Here is a 25,960-nt window from a genome sequence, read left to right as displayed (position 1 = left end):
TTTCAAAGACTTAGCATTGTCTGGTTAATTTGAAGTATTACAATGCAGTTTCGGTTCTTAAACAATTAGGAGCATATGTTGCCCTTGCTTAAAATCTAATATATTGATAAAACTTTCACTTTGCAAGGTATAGGTCCTACGTCAGTAGGTATTTTTGAATTCTTATGTTTCTTATGAAATTTTTAGCTTATGTCCAAGTGGCTTTTTTATTCGTCACTGCTCTAGTGACGTTTGTGATATAATTTTAATAACTTTCAGGTCATACAATTTCACGTTCTCTGATTGCTTAATTTACTACGACCCTTTCGCATAAATGTGCGAAATAGAGTTGTGTAATATGTCATCTGATGTAAAGAAGTAGTCAGATTATGAATAGTCTTTAAACGGGATATCTGACTTTAAAAGGGGTGAATATTCAGTGTCTTTATTAGGGATGACGCTTGAAAAACGCTGTTTTTTTTATTCTTCAAACATTTTTAACCTTCCGATAGATAAATGTAAGTCTATGGACATACACCGCAAAGATCCGGAGTTAGATTCCTTGTTATGCCCCGAGTGCAGATGGTTCATTATGTAAATTTGCACTAAAAAATAACAATAATAACGTTTTTAACTACGTTAAATATTTTCTTCCTGTTTCCTATAAAACAACTAGTATTTTATGATGACGAGAAACACACTTGATGTAAAAATGTATTCTAAACACGGCTGGGTTGATTTGAATTTAGCAAAGCTACATGAGGGTTATCTGCGTTAGCCGCCCCTACTTTAGTAGTGTGAACCAATTTTTGGACTACTCTTTTACTAACGAATAGTTAGATTGACCGTAACATTATAACGACCCCACAACTGAAAGGGCGAGTAGGTGTGGTGTGATGAGAATTCGAACCCGCGACCCTCAAATTACGAACTGAGTGCCTTAACCACTTGGCCATACCGGACCAAGACGGGTGGTATGGCTATTACAACATTAATTAAAATAAAGTTTTCATACCCATATCAGCCGTGTTTATAATACATCTAATATTTTAATAAAATGTCGGTAAAATAAACATTAATTAAGATACATTAATAAAAACTAAGTGTTTTAAAATACTTTAGAATATCTTGGTAATATTTTTTTTTATAATTGTGATTTTTTTTATCTATTATATTTTTTGTAAGTGTTTATAAATGTAATAAAATATCTAGAAATTTTCACAGGAAATAGGGCATGTTTACCATCGCATATTAATTCACGTTATGTATTTGTTTGTTTATTGACAAATTCTTAATACGGCCTTAGAATTTGCAAGACCAAACATAGTGTAGCCCGGGAGATAACCTTATCTGTGTGGCGAAGAACCTGTCGCAACCCCTGAAATGCACCCGTAAAACCACTAAGTCGTGAAAGGAGTCTAACGATTTGTACTCAAGACAGCTAAACCCGAATCTAGTATCAAATTTTATTTTCCCGGTCCCACTCCCTCTGGATGCTGGTAATTACATGTTTGAAACCAGCTAATGAAACCAAATATAGCATACCTGCCAAAGTACATGGGCGAATGTTGTTATGGGGTTAATTTTCGGGTATGGACCCCCAACCCTTCGGGTATCTTTAAAAGTAATTATGAATGATAGAAGAGCGTGATCATACACATGGACCTCTGTAAATTATACTTGGTTTATATGGATTTTTTGGGAAAGCTACGTGAGAAATATCTGTTCTAGCCATCCCTAATTTAGCAGTGTAATACTTGAGAGAAAGTAGTCATCACCACCCAACGCCATTGGCTACTCTTTTACCAATAAATAACGGGATTGACCGTAACGTTATAATGGATCTACGGCTGAAAGGGCGAGCATGTTTGGTGGGACGAGTATTCGAATTCGCAGCCCTTGGACATCTCAGCCCTTGTGGATTATGAGGGAGATTTTGAACTCTTCAGTGGAACGCAGTTATTTCATGCTGCTAAGAATAACGTTGGGTGGAGAGTCAAACCATCTTATACGTATGTTTCTCAAGCTTGTTTTACCTGATAACCTATAATCTTAAGTACTGACAACATGTAATTATCGATCTTTTTGTGTTTTAAAGTATTTGCTTTTAATTATTATTTTCTTTATTCTTAGAATATTCCGATTAATCTTAAAACTGTTGTAACTCAAGAGAGATGTAAATTATTTCATTTACATATTAGTATAATGCTAAATTCTATCACGTTAAATCCATTTGATACATCCATGTTTGATTTAACTAACACAATGGGTTAGCTGCGCTGTGCCCACCAGAAATCCAACCCTGAATTTTAACACTATAAATCGAGCCATAAGAGAACTATTTATCAACATGGTCCTTGTTGCTACAAATATATTTGGAGTATTGTTACGCGCATTACTACTATATATAAACTTGAAATAAATATAAACTTTTTCGGCATCCAAGCAACAAGTGGTTTTGGTTATACGAATAACAAGAATATACATCAAAAGTTTCTTTCTAAACTGTTTAATTTCCTGTAAATAAAAAATCACTAATTTATCAATCGTTTAGATACTGCAAGTTTTGTAACGAACAAAATTATTTTATATCTAATAGTTTTTTGTTTTTTTTAGTTATCAGCCAAGGAATCAAAGTTATGACCCAAGGAATCAAAATCACAAAAATGCATAAAAACACGTGTCGCAGAAACAGAAATTACATGAAAATTACTACACAGAAACACATAAAATTTAGGAATATTATCTGTAATAGGTTTACCTTTAATCTAGTACCAATACTGAAACTTAATGTGCTGGTCTTCCCAGCATGTTGACCCTTGTTTGATGCAAAGATATTTCTTGCAGAGGGAGTACCAAATTGAGCTCTTGACCAGACTGAAAGGAATGTCATTGTATGGTACTCCAAGATGGTTTGTTTTATATCCGAGGTGTTTTTCACTGCACACAACACACACATGATTTCCAGACGTGTCTGCATTGTTACCATCAAACTATAAATCAATCTCTGGTGCACAACAAAATATTACTCCAGCCTGCATCATCTATACTATCAGCCGATCGATGACCTCTCCCCTTGGTTTGAGGCATATCATCATCATTTTTAGATTCTTCTTCTGAACTTTCTTTACTCTCAACTGATTCCAAGCCGTTCTCAGGATACGTTTCATCGAATTTCTGTTCATCTTCATCTGATTCATCTAATTTTTGCAGTATCTCAGCAGTTGTAAACATCCTAGGCCTCTGTCTTTTCTTACTCGAAGTACTTGGTTCCAGAGAGCTACGCTTCGTAGTAAAAAAATCAGCAAATATCTTTACAAAATCAACGAAATTAACGCTAATAGGAGGCTGTCATTTGCAAAATAATATTAATACCGCACTCACAACCTACCTTTATTCTGACTGGCTGATTTATTTTTAGTTTGACCTCGTTTAAATGTGGGCGTTTCCCATTCCCGGGAATTCGGCTAATAGCAAATCTAAAATTCCCAATAATACGGCCTGAGCGAGCTAAGTACAATGACTTCCAACAACACGATTTAATATATTCAAGAACGGTCTTATAAAATGATAGTAAAATTCTAGAAAAATAAAAAAAAAATAAAGAAGACCTAAAAATATGTTGCAGGACCTTAAGGTAGGGTACTTCAGTTATACCATGTGTTTAGGTATCTTGAAAATATTTGCACAAAACGCAGTAATCATTATGATCTATTACATCATTGGGATTAGGAGAGGATACATTTCTTTTAATAATATTATTTACTGACCTATGCATCTAAGATTTCATAACGTTGTTCATATACGTATATGATAAGCATGTGGTTGGAATGCAAAATTCAGGAAGTTTCACTTTTTCATTAGGAGCAACTCTGCCTTCCCACAAGTGTCTGGAGACGACGATGAATGATATTTTTATATGTAGACGTTGTGCTATGCCAGTTTGTTTGTTTAGTTCTGGTTACAGTTTTTTTTGTGTGTGAATAAAGGCTAAATCCATAATTACTTCAGGACTTATGCATGATAAAATGATCACAATAACGTTCTTTGTTTTAATGACAGAGATTAAAAACTAAAAATTTCTGTATTTCTCTTTCATTGTTAGTAATTTCGTAATATTCTCTATTCTTCGGCTATAGCTCTTGTCTATGGTGTTTTTACTATCATTTTAGTGGTAGTTGCAAAAGAACTAGGAAATGTACTTCAGGTAAGCAAATATACTCTTATAAATTTTGACTTTTTTATGTCTTAACTTCCGCTAAGACTTTTTCAAAAATACTACAGTAAAATTAGAGTAAAAAATTGAAGTTGTCTAGGATAAATCCAGTATGCGGACTTGTTTAGTAACTATCATTTTTAAGAAGCAATACAACCATAAGACGAATCATCTCTTATTCGTTGTACGCAACAAATTTTTTACCCTGTACTTATTAGCACACAATACGTAATTGCGGTCTTATTACGAACATTCTAAAAACACGACATATATTTGAATACACGTCCGCTTACCAGTGTTTTATGTGTGTGAAAGATGTATATTATGCATAATAAAAAAGTGTAATATAAACGTTTCGACAGCCAAACTTCTTTTATAATTGCATATGACAGAAGGGAAAAAAGATGACTTATTATATTAACTCAGAATAATCTGGTAACATGGTAGTGTTAAAGATAGTGTGTTTTACATGCAGCATTATTGAGTCATATAAAGAAAGATGGCTTTCAAACGAAACGCCAACTTATCCTAACTAGATGACCAACCTTTATTTTAGTTTCTATAATACTATGTGTACCTGTTTACCAGAATCACTTCAGAAAGAAATGCTCGTTTCAACGCGAGCAGAGATTGGTCGTGGAATTTAATTTTTTTTACTATCCAATAAGTGTTTATCCTAAACAATCTCCCTTCAAACAGGAAAAGGAAAGAAAGTGAAAAACTTTTATAAAAACCACTCGCTTATGCCAGGCAAAAAAACTCGTTAAACTTACATAGTTGTACATGTTCCATAATTTAGGTGTAAGAAAGAGAAGAGACAAGTTTTTACCAAAATTTACAGCGTTCATTATCCAAAAACTATATTGTCCATCAAGCTGACAACATATTTACCTTACCTTTCTATTTGTCTCGATACAAGTTTTTCGGGTTTTTTTAAATGCAATTATACTTATGGAATGCTGAACGTTGTAGCAGATGTGACTTTAGAAACTTAAAAGGTTGTTAATTTTGTGCACCTAGTTTCCATTTTATTTATATACTTTTACCTTACTCATGCTTCTCTATTTAGTAAATAATTAGTACTGATTTTTTCATGCACTATTATTACCTTTTTTTTTTCCTTTGTTGCTTTTGTTGCTAACTACGATCAAAAGTTATTTGGCAATGAATCTTGTTATTGTTTTTTCAAGGCGACACTGAGTATTCGAGGAATGATAGGTGGTCCGATTCTCGGAGTCTTCACTCTCGGAATGTTCTTTCCCTGGTCTAACACTAAGGTCAGTTTGCTGATTGATCACATTTTTGCACACTCACTGAGGAGTTTAGATACAATGCGAAAATTAATCTGATTTTTAGCTTACTAAATTACAGTAATGATTTCAAATACATTCAGTTTTTACTAACGTACACGCTATTACAGTATCACCACCAATAATTTTTTAAAATTTAATGTATGAGACATATACAGCCAATAGTCGAATAGAAACACGTATGCGGAAACAGTATGAGAACCATGCTTCCATAGCTCTACAGGTGAGCACGCTATTCATTAAGCTACGTCCAACCATTTGTATAAGGACAAAAGGTATACTTGTGTTTTTAAAAAGTCTGGCTGACCTTTCACCTCATATTTCCTAAGAAATAATAATACAGTCAAATATTTCAGTTTATAATTTTGTTTTCATGTATATTTTATCGATTCATTTTGAATTAAGTAATAATAAAAAATAAAAAATCTTAATCCTAATTTTGGTTTTCGCCCCTGTCATAATTTTTACTTTAGTTCTAATATTTAATCAATGAACCAAACAATATGCAATAAGGCTGAAGTTTAAAATACGTATATGTGTGTGTGTATTCGTAGTTGGTATAATTTATTCATTCAGTTTTAGTTTCATAGTTCTATTCTCTGGTTACCAGGGAGCGGGCGGTGGACTACTAACTGGTCTTAGCATCTCGTTCTGGGTGGGGTTTGGAGCTTTTATCCAAAAACCGATGGTTCCTAGAGCGCCAATTTCGGTTGACGGATGTTTAGGAAACTATACTCTTCCAACAACTGTTGCACCAGAAATTCACAAGTAAGAAGCTTAAATAAAACAATAAAACATGTCGGCGTAATAAGATTCGGTAGTTATGATTACAACAGAAAATTTACGAGCTTCCATTCTATAAGAAGTGGAACCCAAAACACTTAAAAAAAAAAAAAAGACGTAAACCATCCTTGGTTCAAGGATCCCATAAGTAGTTGGAGGAGCCAGTGACAAATCTGTAAACCAGATGAGCATTAATTATAATTCTTTTTTTACCTTAAACTCATACAAAGACTTAAAATATAGAAAATAATAATAAAACGTTTGTTCGTTTACTTGGAATTAAGCACAAACCTGGTATCTAGCAATGTAAATCTGCAGACATATTGCTGTGTTACTGGGGGGAGTGGCTAATAAAACATATGAAGACGCTAAACAAACATTTGAAAAATGGTATTTTTTTAGACAGTCGTCACATACACACCTTTACTGTGTTTTAAGCTAAACTGTGAATATTTATAATTAATTATAACACAGAAGGTAGTTTTGTTGCTGTTTTTGCAAAACAAGTTTACGTAATTGTAGTTTGTTTTTTTTTGTTTTTACATAAACACAGTACCAAGAAAAAAAGTAAGGACAGGGTTTAATAAAAAGGATTTAGGATTTTTTTACAAACTAATAGCGAGATTGATTGCACTTTATAACGCCACCATAACTGAAAGGGCGAGCATTTTTAGCGTAACGAGGGTTCGAAGCCGCGACCCTCAGATTAGGAATCAAACACTCTAACCACCAGGCCAGTGCCGGGCCAAATTTCAAGTGATTGATAAATGTTGATTTATAAGAGTGACAAAAAACAAGTGTTTGTTAGTTATAATTTCATCAGTCGATTAAACCTTTCCTCTAGTCGCAAAATAAAAAGTTAGACCTTTTTGAAAACGGAAGAAAATCAAGAAAAATTGTGTTCCACATACATGTCATATTTTGAAAGCAAAGCAAATTGCAATTTCCCAGTAAGACTATCGTACACGTAGTTTCAACTCATACGACACATTTGTATACGAGTTAAATAGAAGGTCAAATACTTTTAAAGTTAAAATATAGCTGTCGTTATTACTTATAACAGGAAAGACTACCAACCAACTGCACTAGGTTACGCACTACCCACAAATATGATGCTCTAATTCTGGATCATTTCAGAATAACATAAAAGTGTCCTTGACTTAATTAACACTAGATGTCTCTCCATTTGAATCAGGAAGTATCCATGTTATTAAAAGAATAATATGTATCAGTTTCTCCTTGCATGTATACGTGCTGGCTTACATGGAAACACACGATTTCCATTAGCTAATTTTATGGTACTTTATACGAGTGTAAACTACGATGTTTATAACATTAATTTTGAAAATAATTGCTTCACTAACATAAATTAACACACATAGAAGCACATGATGTTAATTCTTTATCTTTCAGCGCCTTATAAAAAACTTAAAACTATTACATCTCATTACGGATTCCAAGAAGCGTCCAAAAATTGACAGTTAGGCCTACAGTTTAAACACGCTTCATACGCGAAGTACGAGTTTATCCGCTATATAATGTACGACTGTCTTAATAGTCCTGACACAACTTCTTTAATTTTCGACGCTCTACAATTAACACATCGCGCGAAAGAAAATATTCGCAGGTTTCAGATGATATACATTACACTCAAGATGTCTACAAATTAAAGAAAAAATACGTATATATATGCAACAGTTTCTTGATACCCTTCTCATATACACAGTATTCCACTTAATAATGCTCCATATATAAAAGCAAATCTTTGGACTTTGGCTGATATGGCAGATTAAACACTTTGCATGCAGGAGGTCGAGGATTCAGTTCCCTCTATGTCCATGTATTTATTTCCTAAACGCCTTTTAAGTAGTGTGAACAAATAATTTTATAAGCACACATCGTATGCGAAACACTAGTTTACCCCGTCATTCCATTATAAAACTACACTTTGGCCTAAGTGCCACCAGACATGATTCAAAGGAGATTGAAATCACAAAATTTAGGCTAGCAAGACGAAAATGCTGACAACCAAACCTAAACTGTACTGCCAGTCTGGTGTTAATGGCAAATATTTATTTGTATTAAATACCATTATGACTATTTCCTTTATTCAGTGCTGAAGTCTTTCCACTATACCGAGTCTCATACATGTGGTTCAGTGCTATTGGATTCATCTCTGTCCTTATTTCTGGTCTGATAATCAGTTTTATCACAGGTGGGTGAACTTGATTTTTTAGTAACATCAACGTTAAGCTACAGCTACAAAAACATAAAGTAATAAAGGTAGAAGCGTAATAAGTTATTTTTTTTTTAAATAAAACTTATGTGAGTACTTGTATAACGACATTTTATAGATTATTAGTGTAGTTTGTTCGTTTTTTTCGGCAAAAAATGTAACTATATAACTGTTGATTTCTTACATTAACAGTTTTGTCAGCTATATAAAAAAAGGTTGATAACTAAATACATCAGATTTACCGTGAACTTTTAGTCTGGTAAGTCATGTATAATTCATCCCCCAAAATGTTGTAGTAGTCATTTTAAACTTAAATTTTATTTGTCTATTATACTCCTTTCAAAGTTCCTCATGTATAGATCACATAGCAATTTAATTATGAGACAACAACATGGACACCTTTTTTATTCACCCTTTATGTTAAAACACGTGATTTGTTTCTGCAACTTTCAGTGCAAACCCATAGACATAATTTTTTTTGTATTTAAAATTCGCATATATTTGGGTTTTGATGAACATGAAACTTTAATTCTGAAACAATTTGTGGATTTCAATGGGGACCAAAATGCTTTAATTGTAACATAACTTGTAGATATTATTTTCTTGTTTTAAATCTGTTGCACAACAACTTTTTTATTTATATCAATTAAAAGTTAAAAATGGAATGAAAGTTTAAAACGAATAATTTGAGTCATCCTCTTTGTTACACTGAATGCATAGTTACCTGTACTGAATGTTTGACAAAGAACAATAAACCTTCAAAACTTACCTTGGTCCACTCAGTTGACAACATATCTCTATAAAAATACAGGCAAAACCTGCATATGTGTACTCGTTTCAAATACCTAGTATTAAAGTAGAAAAGTAAGCTTTTATAATTTGACAATAAAATGTAAATAAACCTATATTAACTTTGTAGTTACTGCTTTCCTAGGGTCGTAGTATAAACGTTTGATATTTTGTTAACCTTTTCTTTATTATTTAGCCAATGTAGATATGTTTTAGAAGTCTTAAGACATTATCCGAGCATATTATTGTTGTATTTTATAATCTAACGGAGGACACTTCGATTTTATCATTGTATTAGGCTGAGGAATAATTCGTGAGCGTTTTTAAATAATTTCATTCAAGCATTACATGCAAGACTATACAATACTTCAATGCATGAACACATTACACCCAAAACATTTATTATGATACTTTATTTCATGTAATACCTAGGTATATAGTATGCACTGTTTTAAACGAAATTGCAAGAAATTAAATGCGAAAAGCAGATGGTGTCGAAAATGCTCGATTTTGTCCACTTCACAGTCCATTTAATGAGCTGAAAATGAAAGCAAAAATTAAAGACATGAAAATCAAACACACCATCTATTAGAGCAAAAATTATCCACCAAATGACATGAAATATTTTGCGAAAGCGTTTCATTTATGAATATATTTGTTTAACTTGAAAAAACGCTCACGAATTATTTCTCAACCCAATACTTCCTTTGTTGAAGGTATTTTGTGTCATATGAAACACGTTAAGTTTCAGCAATAATTAAATAACTTTCTCACCAGTTTCTTGTTCTTAATCCTCGTTAAAATAAATGTATATATTCTAGATTCACGTGATACTGACAACTGAGTCGTGTTAATAAAGTGTCACATTTCATGTCATCAATATTTTGTGATCAATAGGTGAAAAGTTCAGGATTATAAACTTTTATGTAATCAAACGTGTAGCCGTCTTTTAGTACAAACTAACATTTCATGAGAATTAATCAAACTAAATACCAATAGAAAGCAGTATTTAACACAAATAAACTGCAGCTCGTTCTGCTCTTTTTTGAAAAAACATTAACTTTACACTAAAAGATTGACAGAGCATTTTAAAATGTTTTAAATGCTTTTAGTTTGAAGTTAAGATCACTGAAGTTTTCTTTTATCCCTAAAGTCTCAAGGTTGGAAAATAGCATCGCTCAACTATGTTTCTAATTTATCTTCCCCTAGCGGCTAATTGAATCAAGTAGAGATAAAGCGCCTCATAGTCTGATTCTATTCCAAGAATAATTAGTTGTTTTTAAATAACAAGTTATTCTTTTCGGTGAATCGGGCGGTAGTTATGGGTGAACTTATCCAGAAGTTTTATTAACTGCTGTAACAGACACTTACCAGAATTTTTCTGTGTCAGAACAGCAACTCAAAGATTTATTACCATTTTCAAGACAATGTGGGAGCCTGAGAGTGCAGATTTTATCAGGCTTTTCCACATGTTTTAAGATTTTCATCTATGTAAATTCCAAAGAGACTTTTGTGGAATAACAGCATTTCTGTAACTTTTAATTTCTACTCGAGGACTCTTTTAAAGTCCGCACCCTTGATTGTTGGCACTAGGTTTACCTGTTTTTTGTCCTTTTTTAATTAATAGTTTTACTTTCAGATAATTTTTGAAGTTCACTCGTAACTTCAAGGCTAATTCCATTTCTGCGGATGCCGTTTGGCTTTCTCTGGTAAATTGAATAAGTAACTGTTTTATTTCGCCGCTGAACTAGCTGTTTATAAATTAATTCACAAGCAAAGACAGTTTGGCATTGAAGGACCAGCCCAGGTAATATCACATGTTACATATTGGCGAAACAATTTTTTTTTTTTAAGAATGCGTCAGATACACTTGTCAGCCCTTTGTCCATATGAACAAATCTGCCCCTATCCAGAGAATAGCGAAAACTTTGATTTTACAGACACTAAGGTGATGGTTAACTATATTGGATTACAGTAAAAATCGAGACACTATCTCATAGTAATGACCTGGCATGGCCAAGCGTGTTAAGGCGTTTCACTCGTAATCCGAGGGGCGCGAGTTCGAATCCCGGTTGCACCAAACATACTCGCCCTTTCAGCCGTGGGAGCGTTATAATGTGACGGTCAATCCCACTATTCGTTGGTAAAAGAGTAGCCCAAAAGTTGGCGAGGGGTGGTGATGCCTAGCTGCCTTCCCTCTAGTCTTAAACTACTAAATTAAGGACGGCTAGCGCAGATAGCCCTCGAGTAGCTTTGCGAGAAATGCAAAACAAACATTTCATAGTAACTCTCTTTTATATGCTAGCCTGAGCTATAAGCTATAATAATAATAACAGCATATTATTATATATAATAACATGATTACTTGCCTATTATAAACTACACTGCTATAGCGTTGCCTTGTATTCTATGATAGTGCATTCGTCGTTCATACTTTAAACTATTTTTCATTAAATAATTCTTTATTTGTGCACATCTGTGTCCTGCCTCCTCATTCTTTATGGTTTAATCGTCACTTCTATCCATGAACCTCTTTTTGTGTGAGTAGGGGGGGGGGCAACACCTCTACTTTGATTACATACATTTCATGTAAAATATAGATAACAGGAAAGCCTCTCTCTAAACAAATTTCGTTAATATTACATATTTTGAAGTTCAGTTATACACAGACTTGAGCTTACTCTTTACAAGGTGTTTTAAGATCTTTTATGCCACTATCTTACATCGTCTATGAATTATTGTTCCGGATATCTTGTTTGTTTTGAATTTTCGCGCAAAGCTACACAATGGTTATCTGGGCTAGTCGTCCATAATTTAGCGGTGTAAAACTAGAGAGAAGGCAGTTAGTCATCACCTCCCACCGCCAACTCTTAGGATACTATTTTACCAATGAACAACGGGGTTTACCTTCACACAATAACATCGCCATGGCTGAAAGATCGAGAATATTTTCTGTGACAGGGATTAGAACCCACGACCATCAAGTTACGAATCGAGCGTCCTAACCACCTAGACACGCCTGGCCACTTTATATGTAATAAGGCTGCAATTTGTAATTTCCCATGTACCTTTTCGTTTGAAATACACTCTTCAAAAAAAGAAACGCAAAAGGCAAAATATAAGACACATTGTTAACAAGTTTATTCCGGGTAGTTCTGTATGACATGTGTGAAACTTTGCACATTCACTGCTGAACATCCAAAGTCTGCAAAGGCGAAGTCCACGCTCACTAGATGAAGTTTAACGTCACTCAACGTCAATAACGAGTATACCCCCCGTGAGCATCAATAACTGCTTGACATCTCCTGCCCATGGAAGCGATGAGATGACGAATCACATCCTGTGGAATGGCGGTCCACTCAGCCTGCAAAGCTGCTGCAAGCTGAGGTAGAGTCTGCAGTTGAGGTTGTCTCCGTCGCAGACGTCGGTCCAACTCGTCCCAAAGATGTTCGATGGGGTTTAAATCTGGTGATCTGGAGAGCCAGGGAAGAACGTTGATGTTGTGGTGTCTCAAGAAGACAGTGGTGAGTCGGGCTGTGTGAGGACGGGCGTTGTTATGTTGAAAAACGTCGTTGACGTTCACCATGATGGGTTGCACATGGGGCCTAAGAATCTCGTAGACGGTTGAGTACGGTCTGATCGGAATTCCTACGCAGCCCTGGTATGGTTGAGGCAATAGACGTCGCAGTGGTGGTCCTATCCCGAAGGTGACGTAACGGGATGTTGCGATCATGTGCGGGCGTGGTCACACGAGGTCTACCAGATCGTGGACGGTCACGAGTTGATCCATGTTGTTGGTGACGATTCCATAGCCTTATGACGGTGCTTTGTTGTATATTCACAGCTCTGGCAACATCTGATCGAGATTCGCCTGCTTCAAAACGACCAATGGCGTTGTGCTTCAGTCAGTCTTGGCGTAACTGTATTGCGTGTCGGTGGCTTAACACTGAGCTATGGAAACCGAGAACCCCTCACTTTTATAGGGATTTTGCACATGTTGCACTTGCAAAACATGCAGATCTCTCAAACAAATTTATTGGACACGCATGCGTTTTGGCGAAAAATCCGATGTTTTCCTCCGTTTTCAAAGTGCACAACTTTTATTGTCATTTTGGTCTGACAATCAGTGTCTTAACACGTGTAACATCACATACTCTGAGCTTGTAACGTTATTACATATATTTCTCTTTAAAATAACAAAAATATCCCTTTTGCGTTTCTTGTTTTGAAGAGTATAGTTATATTCCTGGTTTCCTCCAGTGGTACAGCGATAAGCTTAAAAACTTACAACGTTAAATTCAGGGTGGGGGACACAGCAGATAGCCCAATGTGGCTTTGCTCCAAACAACTAGCAAGCACTTCGGGCTAAGTAAACTGCAGTATATGCATGCACATTTACTGTATTTCGCGTAAAGCTACCCAATGATTATTTGCGTCAGGAGTCCCAAATTTAAAAGTAATAGACTAAAGAGAAGGCAGCTAGTCATTATCACTCGCCCAAGAATTGAATATTAGGATTGGCCGAACCATTATAACGTCCTACGGCTGAAAGTACAAACATTTTTGATGATTGGATTCAAACCCACTACAATTAATTTAAAATTTTATTATTGCCTCACACTCGTGTTTTAAGACTATCAAGGTTATAACATTGTATTTAAAATTAGTCATGTCCATTTTGTTTTCCATGAAGTTAATATATTTGATTATAAGATTCCAGGTTTATAAAAGTAATGAATTAAATGTTCGATTTGGACAAAACAACTTTCAAGTGTTAGTGTTTATATTAATATCAATGGTTAATATGAGACTTACAAGGTATTTCACAGAACACAATTGTAATTGCTGGAATACTTAATCTATACAGGTCCAAATAAACCAGAAGACGTCGATCCAAAGTTGATTTGTCCAGTTTTTGATAAGGTATGCTGCTATCTTCCCATGAGACTGCGGAAGAAGCTAAGGTTTCGGGTTGGTCAAAATGTGGTGAGTTTGTTGTTTTTTTTTTTTTTTTTTTTTTGCTTTTTGATGTGCTATTCAACCTTGTTTGATTTAGGAAAGTTGTAAAACAACGACTACTAAACCTAGCGAATTTTTTCATAAAAATATTTTAAAGTTATAAATTACGTAAAACTTATAATAATGTTTATACCATTATCCAATGATATATTGTGTCGATTATTTTTGCAATGAAAATTGGAATCTACGATTCGACATTGGTCAAGTGATTTTTTGTTTGAAATAGTTTTATTTCTGGCTAGGTATGCTAGGGAACTAACTCATCGTGCTAATTTGAGCATGCATACGTGTTAGTTCGAAACACCGTAAGTAATATACTTGTTTTGCCCTTTGTTTCAGTCTATTTTGCCGCGTGACCAATCTATAGCGACCACCTTGTGCTCGGAAAGTTCATCAGATCTCAAAAAAGAGAAAAATGACGTTCTTAATCTTTCCTACATCCCTAGTATGACAAACCTGGAGGAATCTGCGATGGATAACAACAGCGTTAAAAACCAAAATTAACTTAATTGTGAAACACAAATAACGCCATTTTAATGGAGATTTTGTATTTAATCACCTAATTCAAGGAAACGGGTCTCGGTGCAGATATAAAAAAACGAACGCTTAACGGCTACTGACTTTTATAATAAAAACAGTATTATAAATATTTGCAATTTTCATACATTTTCAAAGTGACCATCTTTAAAAAAGGCACACATTTTATTCGAACATTTCTAAAATTTCAACATCTCTAAACACAGTTTTGTGGATTTTTTACTATTTAATAATACTTTTATATTTTTTAGTGACTAATAACAATGATGGATAGCTTGTTTATTTTTGAATTTCGCGCAAAGCTACTCGAGGGCTATCTGCGCTAACCGCCCATAATTTAGCAAAGCAAGACTAGAGGGAAAGCAGCTAGTAATCACCATCCACCGCCAATTCTTAAACTACTCTTTTTACCAACAAATAATGGGATTGACCGTCACATTATAACGCCCCACACGGCTGAAAGAGCGAGCATGTTTGATGTGACGGGGATTCGAACGCCTTAAACCACCTGGCCATGATGGATAGCACTGTTTGTTTTCTTTCTTCAGTAAAATATTAACATACGTATTCAATTTTATATCTGATTTCATCCATTTCTTCCTACACCCTTGTGCAAATTAATTGAAACAAGACGGAAAATTACGATTTTTTCAATTTTTTGCGTTTTATTTCTGAGAACCCAAAAATTACTCACAAATTAATACATGATATGACCGCATTTATTTTTAGAAGATCATTAATCCGCTTTGGCATCGAGTCCACGAGTTGACTGAAATCTTTACTAATTTTTGGATCGCGGTACCACACCTTAATTATGGCCTCAATTAGCTTATCTTTCATAGTACAGTCTTTCCCAGAAGTCTTTCTTTACAAATGGCCCAAAATTTTTTAATAGGATTTAAGTCCGGAGAGTTTCCAGGCCAGTCCAGCACCTTTATTCGCGTAGTAGTAACAAAATTCTTCACAAGTTTCGATGTGTGGCACGGAGCCAGATCTTGCTGAAAAATGCAAATATCTTTTTCAATTCTGGAACGACTCTTCTCTGCAAAACTTCGATGTACTGTGGTCCTTGCATCACACCTTCTACGATATGTAAGCCTCCGACGTCATAGTAGCTGAAAAAGCCCCAAAACACCTTCTTCAAGGGATATTTTACGAACTGATTGATGCGAGATTCTCGAAGTTTCTCACCTAGAGATCTGCGAACATGCAGACTTCTTTGACCCTGTACAAAGAAATGAGTCACGTCACTGAATAACACCTTCCTCGATTGTTCTTGCGTCCAGTTCTTGTATTTCAGACCCCACTGATACCGTTTACTTTTCATTGAGTTGGTAAGAAGTTTTTTGACTGGGCTCCTTGCCCTTCTAACGCAATTTCGAATGGCGTAATATTCCTCAAAATTTCGTCATACATCCCAAAAATAGATCAACCGTACTGCAAAACACAGCTAATAACGCCGTCTGTGTGAAAAAATGACTATTAAAGGAAATCAGCGGGTCCAGCGAGCCTACACCGGCCGCCATGCTGAAAATATTGTAAAATGATCGTTTGTTTCAATTAATTTGCACAAGGGTGTAGTTATCTTGCAAGGAAACATATATTATAATATGTTTATGTTTTAAAGCTGTTTTGTTTCTAACACTTTAGGATTCGGCACTTGCGCTTTAGAAAGTCCTATTAATTATTTTATTTCTGTTTCAGTAGAAGCAGATAATCAATTGTTAATGATACTACTTTTGTTTCGTTTAACCAAAATAAACACAATCTGAGAAGGTCGAGGTTGGAGAGATATGTTATGTGATTGTTCTTTATCTTTCACTTAAATTTTAATGCATATTAACATTTGAAACCCGTACTTTTTGCTCGTCCTTCCGTAATTATTTTCATGATTGCCTAATAATTATCACCAAACCTTGCAAAACTTTCTCTTAATCTTGTGGATAATTACATGGTTTGAAGTAATTTTCAGCCAAAGTATTTTTAAGGAGTTAAGAAATTATAAATTATTATTACACATAGTATCAATCTTTTAAATGCGATTATTCTCTTGAATGATTGATTTGATAAAGAGGTAATATAAGTTCTCACAAATATAAATAATGTGTAACATTTATCCCCATCAGCTCAAAAACATGTAATTCAGGATGTGTTTATAAGATATTATTCAAAATTATCTGGAAAGTGTAACTCAAAAATTCAGCCCTTGCGAAATTGGCGTTTCTGTTTTATTTCTAAACAATTTCACTTTTATTCTGAATTAATTACTCAACTATTACAACTTTAACTTTGCCTACTTATGAAATCTAGCAAGATCTTACTTTGGTTGTTTTATTATTATTATTAATCTACAGTAGTCTGCATTCTATTATAAAATTACATTTTTCCTTGTATATGCATACAGAATAAGTGTAAACCCCACAAATATTAGTAGGACTACAATCACAAATACGTGTATGTGCTAGTGGTGGAGTAGTGTTTTATGATGGTATTAATGAACCCACAGACAGATATGCATAAATAGATTCTGTAACTATGGTTAAAAGGAATGTCAATAGTTAATAAACACTTAGTTGAACCGAACGAAAGCTTTCTATTACTACATCATCTAAATGCAATTTCGTCCATTTTATAAAAATTAAAAACTAGAGAAGTTTATACTATAACTATCTAAGTTAATCTTATTTCTTCTTAGTCACTACTGCCGTCCAATTAAGCTTCACTGAAGACGATATACCGATATATGTAATTGGGTACCTTTCAATCTCTGATAAAGCAACGTTTACTTTTATGTTTCGTGTTGGTATAGAAACACTTTAGAAAAATTCCCAATAAGATACCAAATCTAATAGAATAGAAAGTTCCCAATATTGTTCCAGACCTAATGGAGAATTGAATTCGCGTGTGAAAAGTACGCCTGCACTTTTAATTCTTTAATGTGAAAAAACTGCCTTTTACTCGCCGAAGAGGTTTCGTGTTCCTGCATGATACTTGTGTGCGTATTCAAAACTATTACTTATAATTTTGAATAATTATTGTATATACATACTCTGCTGGCCAAAATTTTAAGGCCAATGAACATAAAGAAAAAATATGCATTTTGCGTTGTTAAACTCAACCACTTATTTGAGTAGAACTTCGATAGATGACAATAAGAAAAGGGAAAATAAAAATAAACTTTTTAGCATTTAATAGGGAAAATGTGAACACTATGAAATTAGCCTTAATACTACCTGGTCAAAAGTTTAAGACCACATTGAAACGAAGCGTTAATCGGTAAACACGTAACGAAATTTAGTCATTTGTGTTCAAGCATAAGCGTTGTCAAAATCTCCCACTAACAACTCCTGTGTTACATTGGGTAAAAACACGGCAAAGGCTAAAAAAGTTAACAGAGTTTGAACGTGGCAGAATTGTCGAGCTGCAAAAGCTCTCTCAACTTGCCATCGCTGGTGAGATTTGGCGTAGTAAAACTGCTGTCGCAAATTTCTTAAAAGACCCTGAGGGATACGGAACGAGAATTTCAAGCGGTAGGCCCAAGAAAATTTCGCCGGCGTTCAGCAGGAAAATTTGACGGGTTGTCCAACAAGACACCAGCCGATCGTCAAACCAGATTAAGATCCTTATGGACGCAGAATGAAGCTCAAGAACAATAAGACTGCATCTACGAGAGAAAGGTTTTAAAAACCGTAAACGTTTTCAAAGGCCACGCCTCCTTCCACACCACGAAACAGCTCGGTTAAACTTTGCTGAGAAGCACCAAACATGGGACGTAGAAAAGTAGATGAGAAAAAATTTAACCTGGATGGTCCAGATGGCTTCCAACGTTACTGGCACGATAAGGATATCCCACCGGAGACATTTACTACACGACATAGTGGAGGAGGTTTCATCATGATCTGGGATGATTTCTCCTTCCATGGAACAATGGAGCTTCAGGTTATATAGGGGCGTCAAACAGCAGCTGGCTAGGCTACATTGGCATGTTGGAGAGAACATCCTTATTGACTAAAGGCTCTCGCTTGTGTGGAAATGATGGATCTTTCAGCAGGACAATGCTGAAATCCACAATGCCCGCAGGACAAATTACTTTTTCGTGGCAAATAACGTGATTCTTTTGGACCATCCAGCGTGTTTGCCCGAACTGAACCCAATTCAAAATGTTTGGGGGTGAATGGCAAGGGAAGTCTATAGAAATGGACGTCAATTCCAAACAGTGAATGATCTTCGTGAAGCCATCTTCCATGAAACAATAAAGCTTCAGGTTAAACAGGGGCGTCAAACAGCAGTTGGCTGCATTGGCATGATCTTGGCATTCCAACCAGCCTTATGCAAACACTTATATCGACCAAGACAAATCGAATGTTTACAGTTATTCGTAATAATAGCCGTGCAACTCACTGCTGAGACCTCTTGTTGGGCATTTCCTACCCTGTTTAGGACTTCTTTTTGGTATGGTCTTAAACTTTTGACCAACTATTATTTAGGCTAATTTCATAGTGTTCACATTTTCCCTATTAAATGCTGAAAAAATTTATTTTTATTTTCCCTTTTCTTATTTTTATCTTTCGAAGCTATACTCAAATAAGTAGTTGAGTCTAACAATGCAAAATGCATATTTTTTCTTTATGTTCATTGGCCTTAAGATTTTGGCCAGCAGTGTAATGATTACGTATAACATCATAGACTTAAGTACACTTAATTTTCGATAAATTACAGGTAATTCGTAACCTCTGTAAATTAAAAGTGACGCCTAGTATCAAGAATATAGAAACATAAAGGGTGGCGTTCCATTCTATTAAATTACAAACCCATAACCTTTACAGTTATGTTAATACTTTCTCATTTTTTTAAGAACCAAATTGAAAAGTTTACTGAAAATTTTCGATAGTCAGCAATAAGATTCATTTATTATAAAGTTTTAGCTGGGGATAAAAATTTCATTTTCAGTTTTTTGAATATTAAGATGTTATGTAGTTCTATGAAATTATACACTTTTTTAGCCAAACTCAACTTTCAGTAACTCAATTACAGGAATCCTAAGTCAAATACTGCCAAATATCAATCTTCACTTCAGAAAAAATGTTCCTAATATTAGAGATGATGTGACCATGAACCGAAATTTTTATGGTAACTTGTTTTTTACTTTTGCGCAAAGCTACACAATGACTATCTGCGCTAGCTATCCATAATTTAACAGTGCACGACTAGAGAGAAGACGGCTAGTCATCACCACCCACCGCCAACTCTTGGGCTACTCTTTTACTAATGGATAGTAGGATTGACCATCACATATAACGCCTACACGGCTGAAAGAGCGAGCATGTCTGGCACGACGGGGATTTGAATCCGCGACCCTCAGATTACGATTCGAGCTACTAACCATATTAATAGCAGCCAAATCAAATGTTAAGCGTTTTATGCTGAAAACTATTTTTGTAATCATCAAGAACATCTTAAAATGCATTTAGTGGCGCGTTACGTAATAATTTTAGGTTAATGGGAAAATATCTCCTTTACTGCTTTTAAGGTCTACATTAATACCACTCTAATCCATCAACAAATTGATACTGTCAGTTTCCCATGCAAATAAAATAGTTTTAGCATTTTCATCGTTCCAACTTTTAAAATTATTAACTTATTAACATCCTCATGTTTTGAGGCTCTACGTTATACCTAGTTAGTATTAGATTACAGTTTACAAAGAAAGTTTGTTTCTATTAGCTGGAGTACCCGTCCCATGGACGGGTTATATAAATATTTGATTAATGAAAGGTTATCTTAGAACATGAAAATTTGCTTCCCATATATATAATTGTAAAAAACAACACCCATAAAAACTGCAAAATGCAAAACTGAAAATTTGTATCTCCCCATGGTCCGTATAAATTTTCGTATAAAATTTGGTGAATATCCATATACAGAAGGAGGTGGTGGTTTAAACAAATTACACAAAATTGCTCATAAAACCCGCAACCTGTAAAACTGAAAACTGATATATTGCCCACATGGGCCTTGAGTACCTCCATACCAATTTTGGTTAAGGTCCATCCACACTCTGCGAAAGAGTTACATAGACATACAATAGACAGGACTATTTACATTTACATGGATATATCAAAATTAGTGAACAAATTTTTACTTAAATGTTTTTTTAGTAACAGATGAAGTAAACTTACACAGCAAAACCTAGAATTTCTTGAAGAAACTTGAAGAAAATTATTTGACGAATGAATTTTCCAAAACTGTAATTAACAAAAAATATGAAAAAAAACGACAAGCATATAAATCTTTCAACAGTGGCAATAATAAGCTTTTCTAGAAAAGTAGTACGGTCTTTTCAAAGGTTAAAAAAACATAAGCTGAAACTAGAAATCCGACGGGACAGTAGTAAGTTTACGGAACTTCAATACTAAAATCGGAGATTCGATTCCCTACGGGGAAAATGGCAGATAGCTCAACGTGACATTGCTTTAAAACAAACAAGTAGGCCTGACATTTTTCAAAATCAGATCCCAACTATCGAACACACTCGCCATTTTAGCAGTAGAACCTCATAATATGAACTTGGAAACTGTTCTGTGTCTGCACGTATATCGTTTCTTGGACAAGTTAATAATAACATAATAATTAGCGACGTCTCGATGGCCCCATCCTCTAAGCCAAACTAAAATTATTAAATAAATATAAAATTAAAGCCAGATCTTATCATTCATATATCTATCAAGCTTTGTTTTAAACTAACTCAAGTTTACTGCTTCCAAAATATCCGAAGGCAATCCATTCGATAGACTAACCATCCCATTTTAAAAATAAGTTTAATTATAAACCTCTGTTTTCTTAGCAGAAAACGGCTTCTTCCTTGCCTAAATCTGTGTGTGTCCCCTAGTTCTATAATTCTCACTGTTAAGTATGTAAAATGTTGATGTGTCAACATTATCAATTCCTTTTACTATCTTAAACATGTCAATCTGATCCCCTCTAATTCTTCTGTTTTTAATAGAAAACAATATTAAAGATCTTAATCTCCCCTCACATGACAACTCCTCCATCCCAGGCACCATTCTCTGAACTCTTTCCAACAATTCAGTATCTTTCCTAAGGGAAGGAATACAAGAATGAACACAATACTCCAAGTGTGGCATAATCTGTAACCTATACTATGAAATTATAACCTCTTTAGACTGGTATTCAATATTTCTGTAGATACAACTTAAAGTCCTATTTGTCTTACCCACTAGCAGCAGCACACTGCTTAGATGATTTAAGAGATTGATCAACCATTACACCAAGATTATTTTCTTTCATGACACTGTTAAAGTTATTGTCATTCAAATAATACTGTATCCAAATTATGATAATCGACATGCAATATCTCACATTTATCGTGATTAAAACCCACCTGCTATTTACCTACCAAACTACTAAATGATCTAAATCCTTTTATAGCAGCAGCATCTTCACAGCCAGCAACACCCAAAACCTTAATATCATAAGTAATTACTTAATAAGTAATTTATTGACCAGCACTTCATCTATGCCATAAATGTAAATCAATAAGTGCAATGGCCCTGAGACTGAGCCATGAGATACACCACTTGCAACATTAATTCAGTTTGACTGAACTCTATTTATAAACCTCTGCTTTCTTCCATCAAGCCACTCTTCTATCCAACAGAGATAAGTTTCATTACACGCCTTTTATGCGACACTTTGTCAAATGCCTTCTTAAAATCCAGATAAACAAATCCATACATTTACCCTCATCTACATATGCAATAACCTTTTAACAAGCTCAGAATTCATGCAGTTATCTTGTTCAGCTTTGTTTTCATCTATGAGTTGCTCAAGATTAGGAATACTGCCTATGTCTTTATTAGTAAAACCAGAAGAAAGGGCATAATTTAATAACCTAATGATTTCATAATAATCAAATGCAAGCCTTCCTTTATCATCCCTAAAGGGTCTTCTCCCTTACCTAACATTTTGTTTACCCTCAACGTGCTTTAAAAATCATTACTGTTAATTCTTGTTTACAGCCAAATTATTTTCATGCATCTTTTAAGCAACTTTCCTTATCTTTTATATAATACCAATCAATTTAAATTTCTTAAATTTGTGATGCTTTTCTTTATGTTAGGAATATATTTGTCTTAAAAATTTAAATATTTTCCACATTTCCTTAGCATCTCAAAATATATCAGTTGCTATTTATTAATAACAGATAATTTTTTTGCATCCCTTCAAAATCTTTTTTTTTATTTGTAACAAAAATAGCATTATTCCATATCTCCATATGCAATGAAACACTGAACCTAATAGAGCATTGACCACTTGACCCAGATGTTCTCCAATTTCCACCTTCTCAACCATTGCACTATCAGAAGTTAACAATTGGATTAAAATTTTTTGGCAAATTGGTGCAGAAATTCACCTCAAACAGTTCCCAAAAACCTTTCAACCTGATGGTTTAACTCTAGTATTTCCCAATCAATATGTCTGAAATTAAAATCATTCATAATTATGACTTCATTGACAACTGATATTCTAATCTTAAAGTTTTTCACTAATTTCACCAGTTTCATCTGGTGATCTGTAACAAATTCATACTAAGAGCTTATTCCTTCTATATCCACTAATAGAAACCCAAATGCATTTAATCCCCTTGTTGTTATCCTTCATATTTTCAACTTCAAGTGGATGCAACTCGCACTTTACATATAGAGACATTACTCCCCTCTCTTTACTATTCTATTCCTATTAAATAACCTATAACAATATATTTCAAAAAATTTCTGACATTAAAATAGTCCACATTTAACCCATCTTGCATTCATTCCCATTACTTCAAATGCTTCTACTCCTACAAATACCATAAAGCCATCTGTTTTATTTCTTATACTTCTAGCTTAATAATAGTAACATCAGACTTATTCTTATAACTACTTTTATACTGATTTCCTATGCAAAACTTTCCTCCCTATCTCAATTTTGTTTCATTTATCTTTGATCTCACCACCATCTTCTCCTAGTTTAAAATTTCCCTTACAGTTAACAGCCCTTGCAAACATACCAGACCCTTTTCAAATCAAGTGTAAACCTTCCAAAAAGTTCACTCCTCCCACTGAAATAATTCCACAAGTCCAAAACTAACCTGCTCAATTTTACATATTAATTTCAGCCTAGCATTTAGCCTTAGTCACCCACTCATAACTTCATCTGTACAATTAATTTCTGGCAGAGTCCCTGACACAATTTATGGCCTTTATCTTAAAATGCTTTTACCAACTTTTGTACTTATCAATTAGCTTCATATCTTTTCCTATTCCTTTTGCTCTCCCTCCCTTCAATAGTTCCTCATTTCCATAAGCCAAGGGCTGAAACCTGTTGCTCTATAGAATAGGATCTTTACAATTGAGTTCACTACTTTAACCCTAATACTACCCTTTCTAACTTCCTGAGTGTTATAGTTAATCTTAGCTGATGACCCCTTGCATGTAAAAGCTTAAGCTGCTCTTGAAATCCTGCTATCATTTCCCAGAGTTTATACTTCTCTTGATCTATTTTCTCATCCTTAGATAGGATAACTTCCAACCTGTAAACTCTATATGTAAAGTGAACATCCTCACTACAAGCTAACATAAAATTGCATAGTAGTCCAGAGTTCTCATTGCACATACAGAATCTAACAAACTTGGGACTGCTTAACCCCAAACTATTCTTAACCATTAGTATTTGTAGAATTAAACTCAATATTATTATTTAACACCAGTAACTTGTTCTCTCAAAACCATTTAGCATAATTTTTAAATTTTATTTAATATATAAAGCAATGCATTTCTCTTAAAATCTCATTGCAAATTGAATTATAACTATGCCTAATCTAACATTATACTACTAAAACTTAAATTCAAAATTATACCTACTTTTTGAATCCCAATCCTACTGTATCTAGTTATTCCTTTGTTATGCAACTCTAATTTCTAAATATAAAATTAATAATGCCAAATAACATTCGAAAATCCACATTATTATGAGAACTTACCTTCCAAACAACTTCTCTTTTCACATTTACATAAAATGTCTTCATCTGCTGTAAGATACAAGTAGATATCTCATTTAACGTTAAATATTTTCAAGGTAAATTTAATTATTGAAATTTGAGACAAATTCAATATTTTGTCATTTAAATATCAGAAAGTTTAAAAATAGTACACTGAATGAAATGTTCTTTTGTTTTTTTTCTAATTACTTAGATCAAAATGAAAAACTAGAAATACAACGTTTTACTATTTTCACTAGCCCATTTTTGTAATACTGTTGAAATAGCTAAGCATTAGCTTTCAAAAATACCTTGTACATAACACAGTTATTTGGCCTATAATTTATGTAAGGCTAAGTATCAATAATATTCTATTTTCAAGAAATGTTGATATTTTATTTTTCATGTATGTACTAAGATTAACGTGTATTTTTAAGCATCATGAACCTGATAACTCCAGTTTTATCAAATCATATTTTATACATATATATAAAACAAATTATTATAGTAAATTACATAATTAAGGCAAATTTAATGTATTTTTAATCTCATTTTCATAATTTTGCTCTTGGCTTCATTTCTGCACTGGCAACTCAAATTTTCTCAAAAAGTGATTTCGCAAAATGAATATTTTCACTTCAACGTATCCCTGCTGCTACAACCAATGCTTTTTTCTTTAACTCAGCTGCTGGTAGTATCTACTTAATATATTAACTTGTGATTAAAGCAAGCTGCATATATAAACTCGTTGATTGATTTAGTGTTTTATGGCACAAATAGCGAGGCTATCTGCACCAAATGTCTGGTAAATAGGTAAAAGTAAATTCAGTAAAATTCATAAAAGGAAATTAAGGTAACACAAAACAAAGTTAAAAAATAAATAAATAACATAAAACCAATGTTTACAACTTGTCTACAACATAAAGATAAAAACGACAGTAATTCAGTGGTAAAGGAGTTTCTGTAGTGTGACTGTAATAATCATAACTTGCCAGGTAAGTACAAAAACCACTGTCAGTCACCTGAAGTTGACCTTTCCAGTCCTGGTT

The 25,960-nt window shown here is 34.0% G+C and overlaps 2 protein-coding genes across 19 annotated transcripts in view; one reads left to right on the top strand and one right to left on the bottom strand.

Annotated features, from left to right (window-relative positions):
• Nucleotides 1-17,448, top strand: part of LOC143246212 (sodium-coupled monocarboxylate transporter 2-like) — a 64,217-nt gene extending 46,769 nt beyond the window's left edge. For 4 of the 6 annotated variants that reach the window (XM_076492487.1, XM_076492485.1, XM_076492484.1 and 1 more), the window contains exons 11-16: nt 4,119-4,186; nt 5,386-5,472; nt 6,116-6,273; nt 8,403-8,503; nt 14,181-14,299; nt 14,672-17,448. In XM_076492487.1, coding sequence (XP_076348602.1) covers nt 4,119-4,186; nt 5,386-5,472; nt 6,116-6,273; nt 8,403-8,503; nt 14,181-14,299; nt 14,672-14,836 — 698 coding nt within the window. In that variant the 3' untranslated portion in view covers nt 14,837-17,448. The remainder of the gene's footprint in view (nt 1-4,118; nt 4,187-5,385; nt 5,473-6,115; nt 6,274-8,402; nt 8,504-14,180; nt 14,300-14,671) is intronic. The other 2 variants (XM_076492489.1, XR_013025855.1) reach the window with 2 other exon arrangements.
• Nucleotides 1-25,960, bottom strand: part of LOC143246210 (ATP-dependent RNA helicase DDX42) — a 125,149-nt gene that overhangs the window by 961 nt on the left and 98,228 nt on the right. For 3 of the 13 annotated variants that reach the window (XM_076492469.1, XM_076492468.1, XM_076492470.1), the window contains exons 19-20: nt 24,915-24,962; nt 2,732-3,264 (exon numbers count right to left, since the gene is read on the bottom strand). In XM_076492469.1, coding sequence (XP_076348584.1) covers nt 2,980-3,264; nt 24,915-24,962 — 333 coding nt within the window. In that variant the 3' untranslated portion in view covers nt 2,732-2,979. Of the gene's footprint in view, nt 1-2,730; nt 3,265-9,306; nt 9,370-9,711; nt 9,852-21,940; nt 21,968-23,051; nt 23,369-24,914; nt 24,963-25,960 lie in introns of those variants that run through there. The other 10 variants (XM_076492483.1, XM_076492482.1, XM_076492472.1 and 7 more) reach the window with 8 other exon arrangements.

Source organism: Tachypleus tridentatus, chromosome 3 (assembly GCF_004210375.1).
Source record: "Tachypleus tridentatus isolate NWPU-2018 chromosome 3, ASM421037v1, whole genome shotgun sequence".
In the NCBI taxonomy this organism is placed as follows: Eukaryota; Metazoa; Arthropoda; class Merostomata; order Xiphosura; family Limulidae; genus Tachypleus; species Tachypleus tridentatus.
Note: the sequence above shows the minus strand (reverse complement) of the source record. Positions and strands in the feature narration are given on the sequence as shown.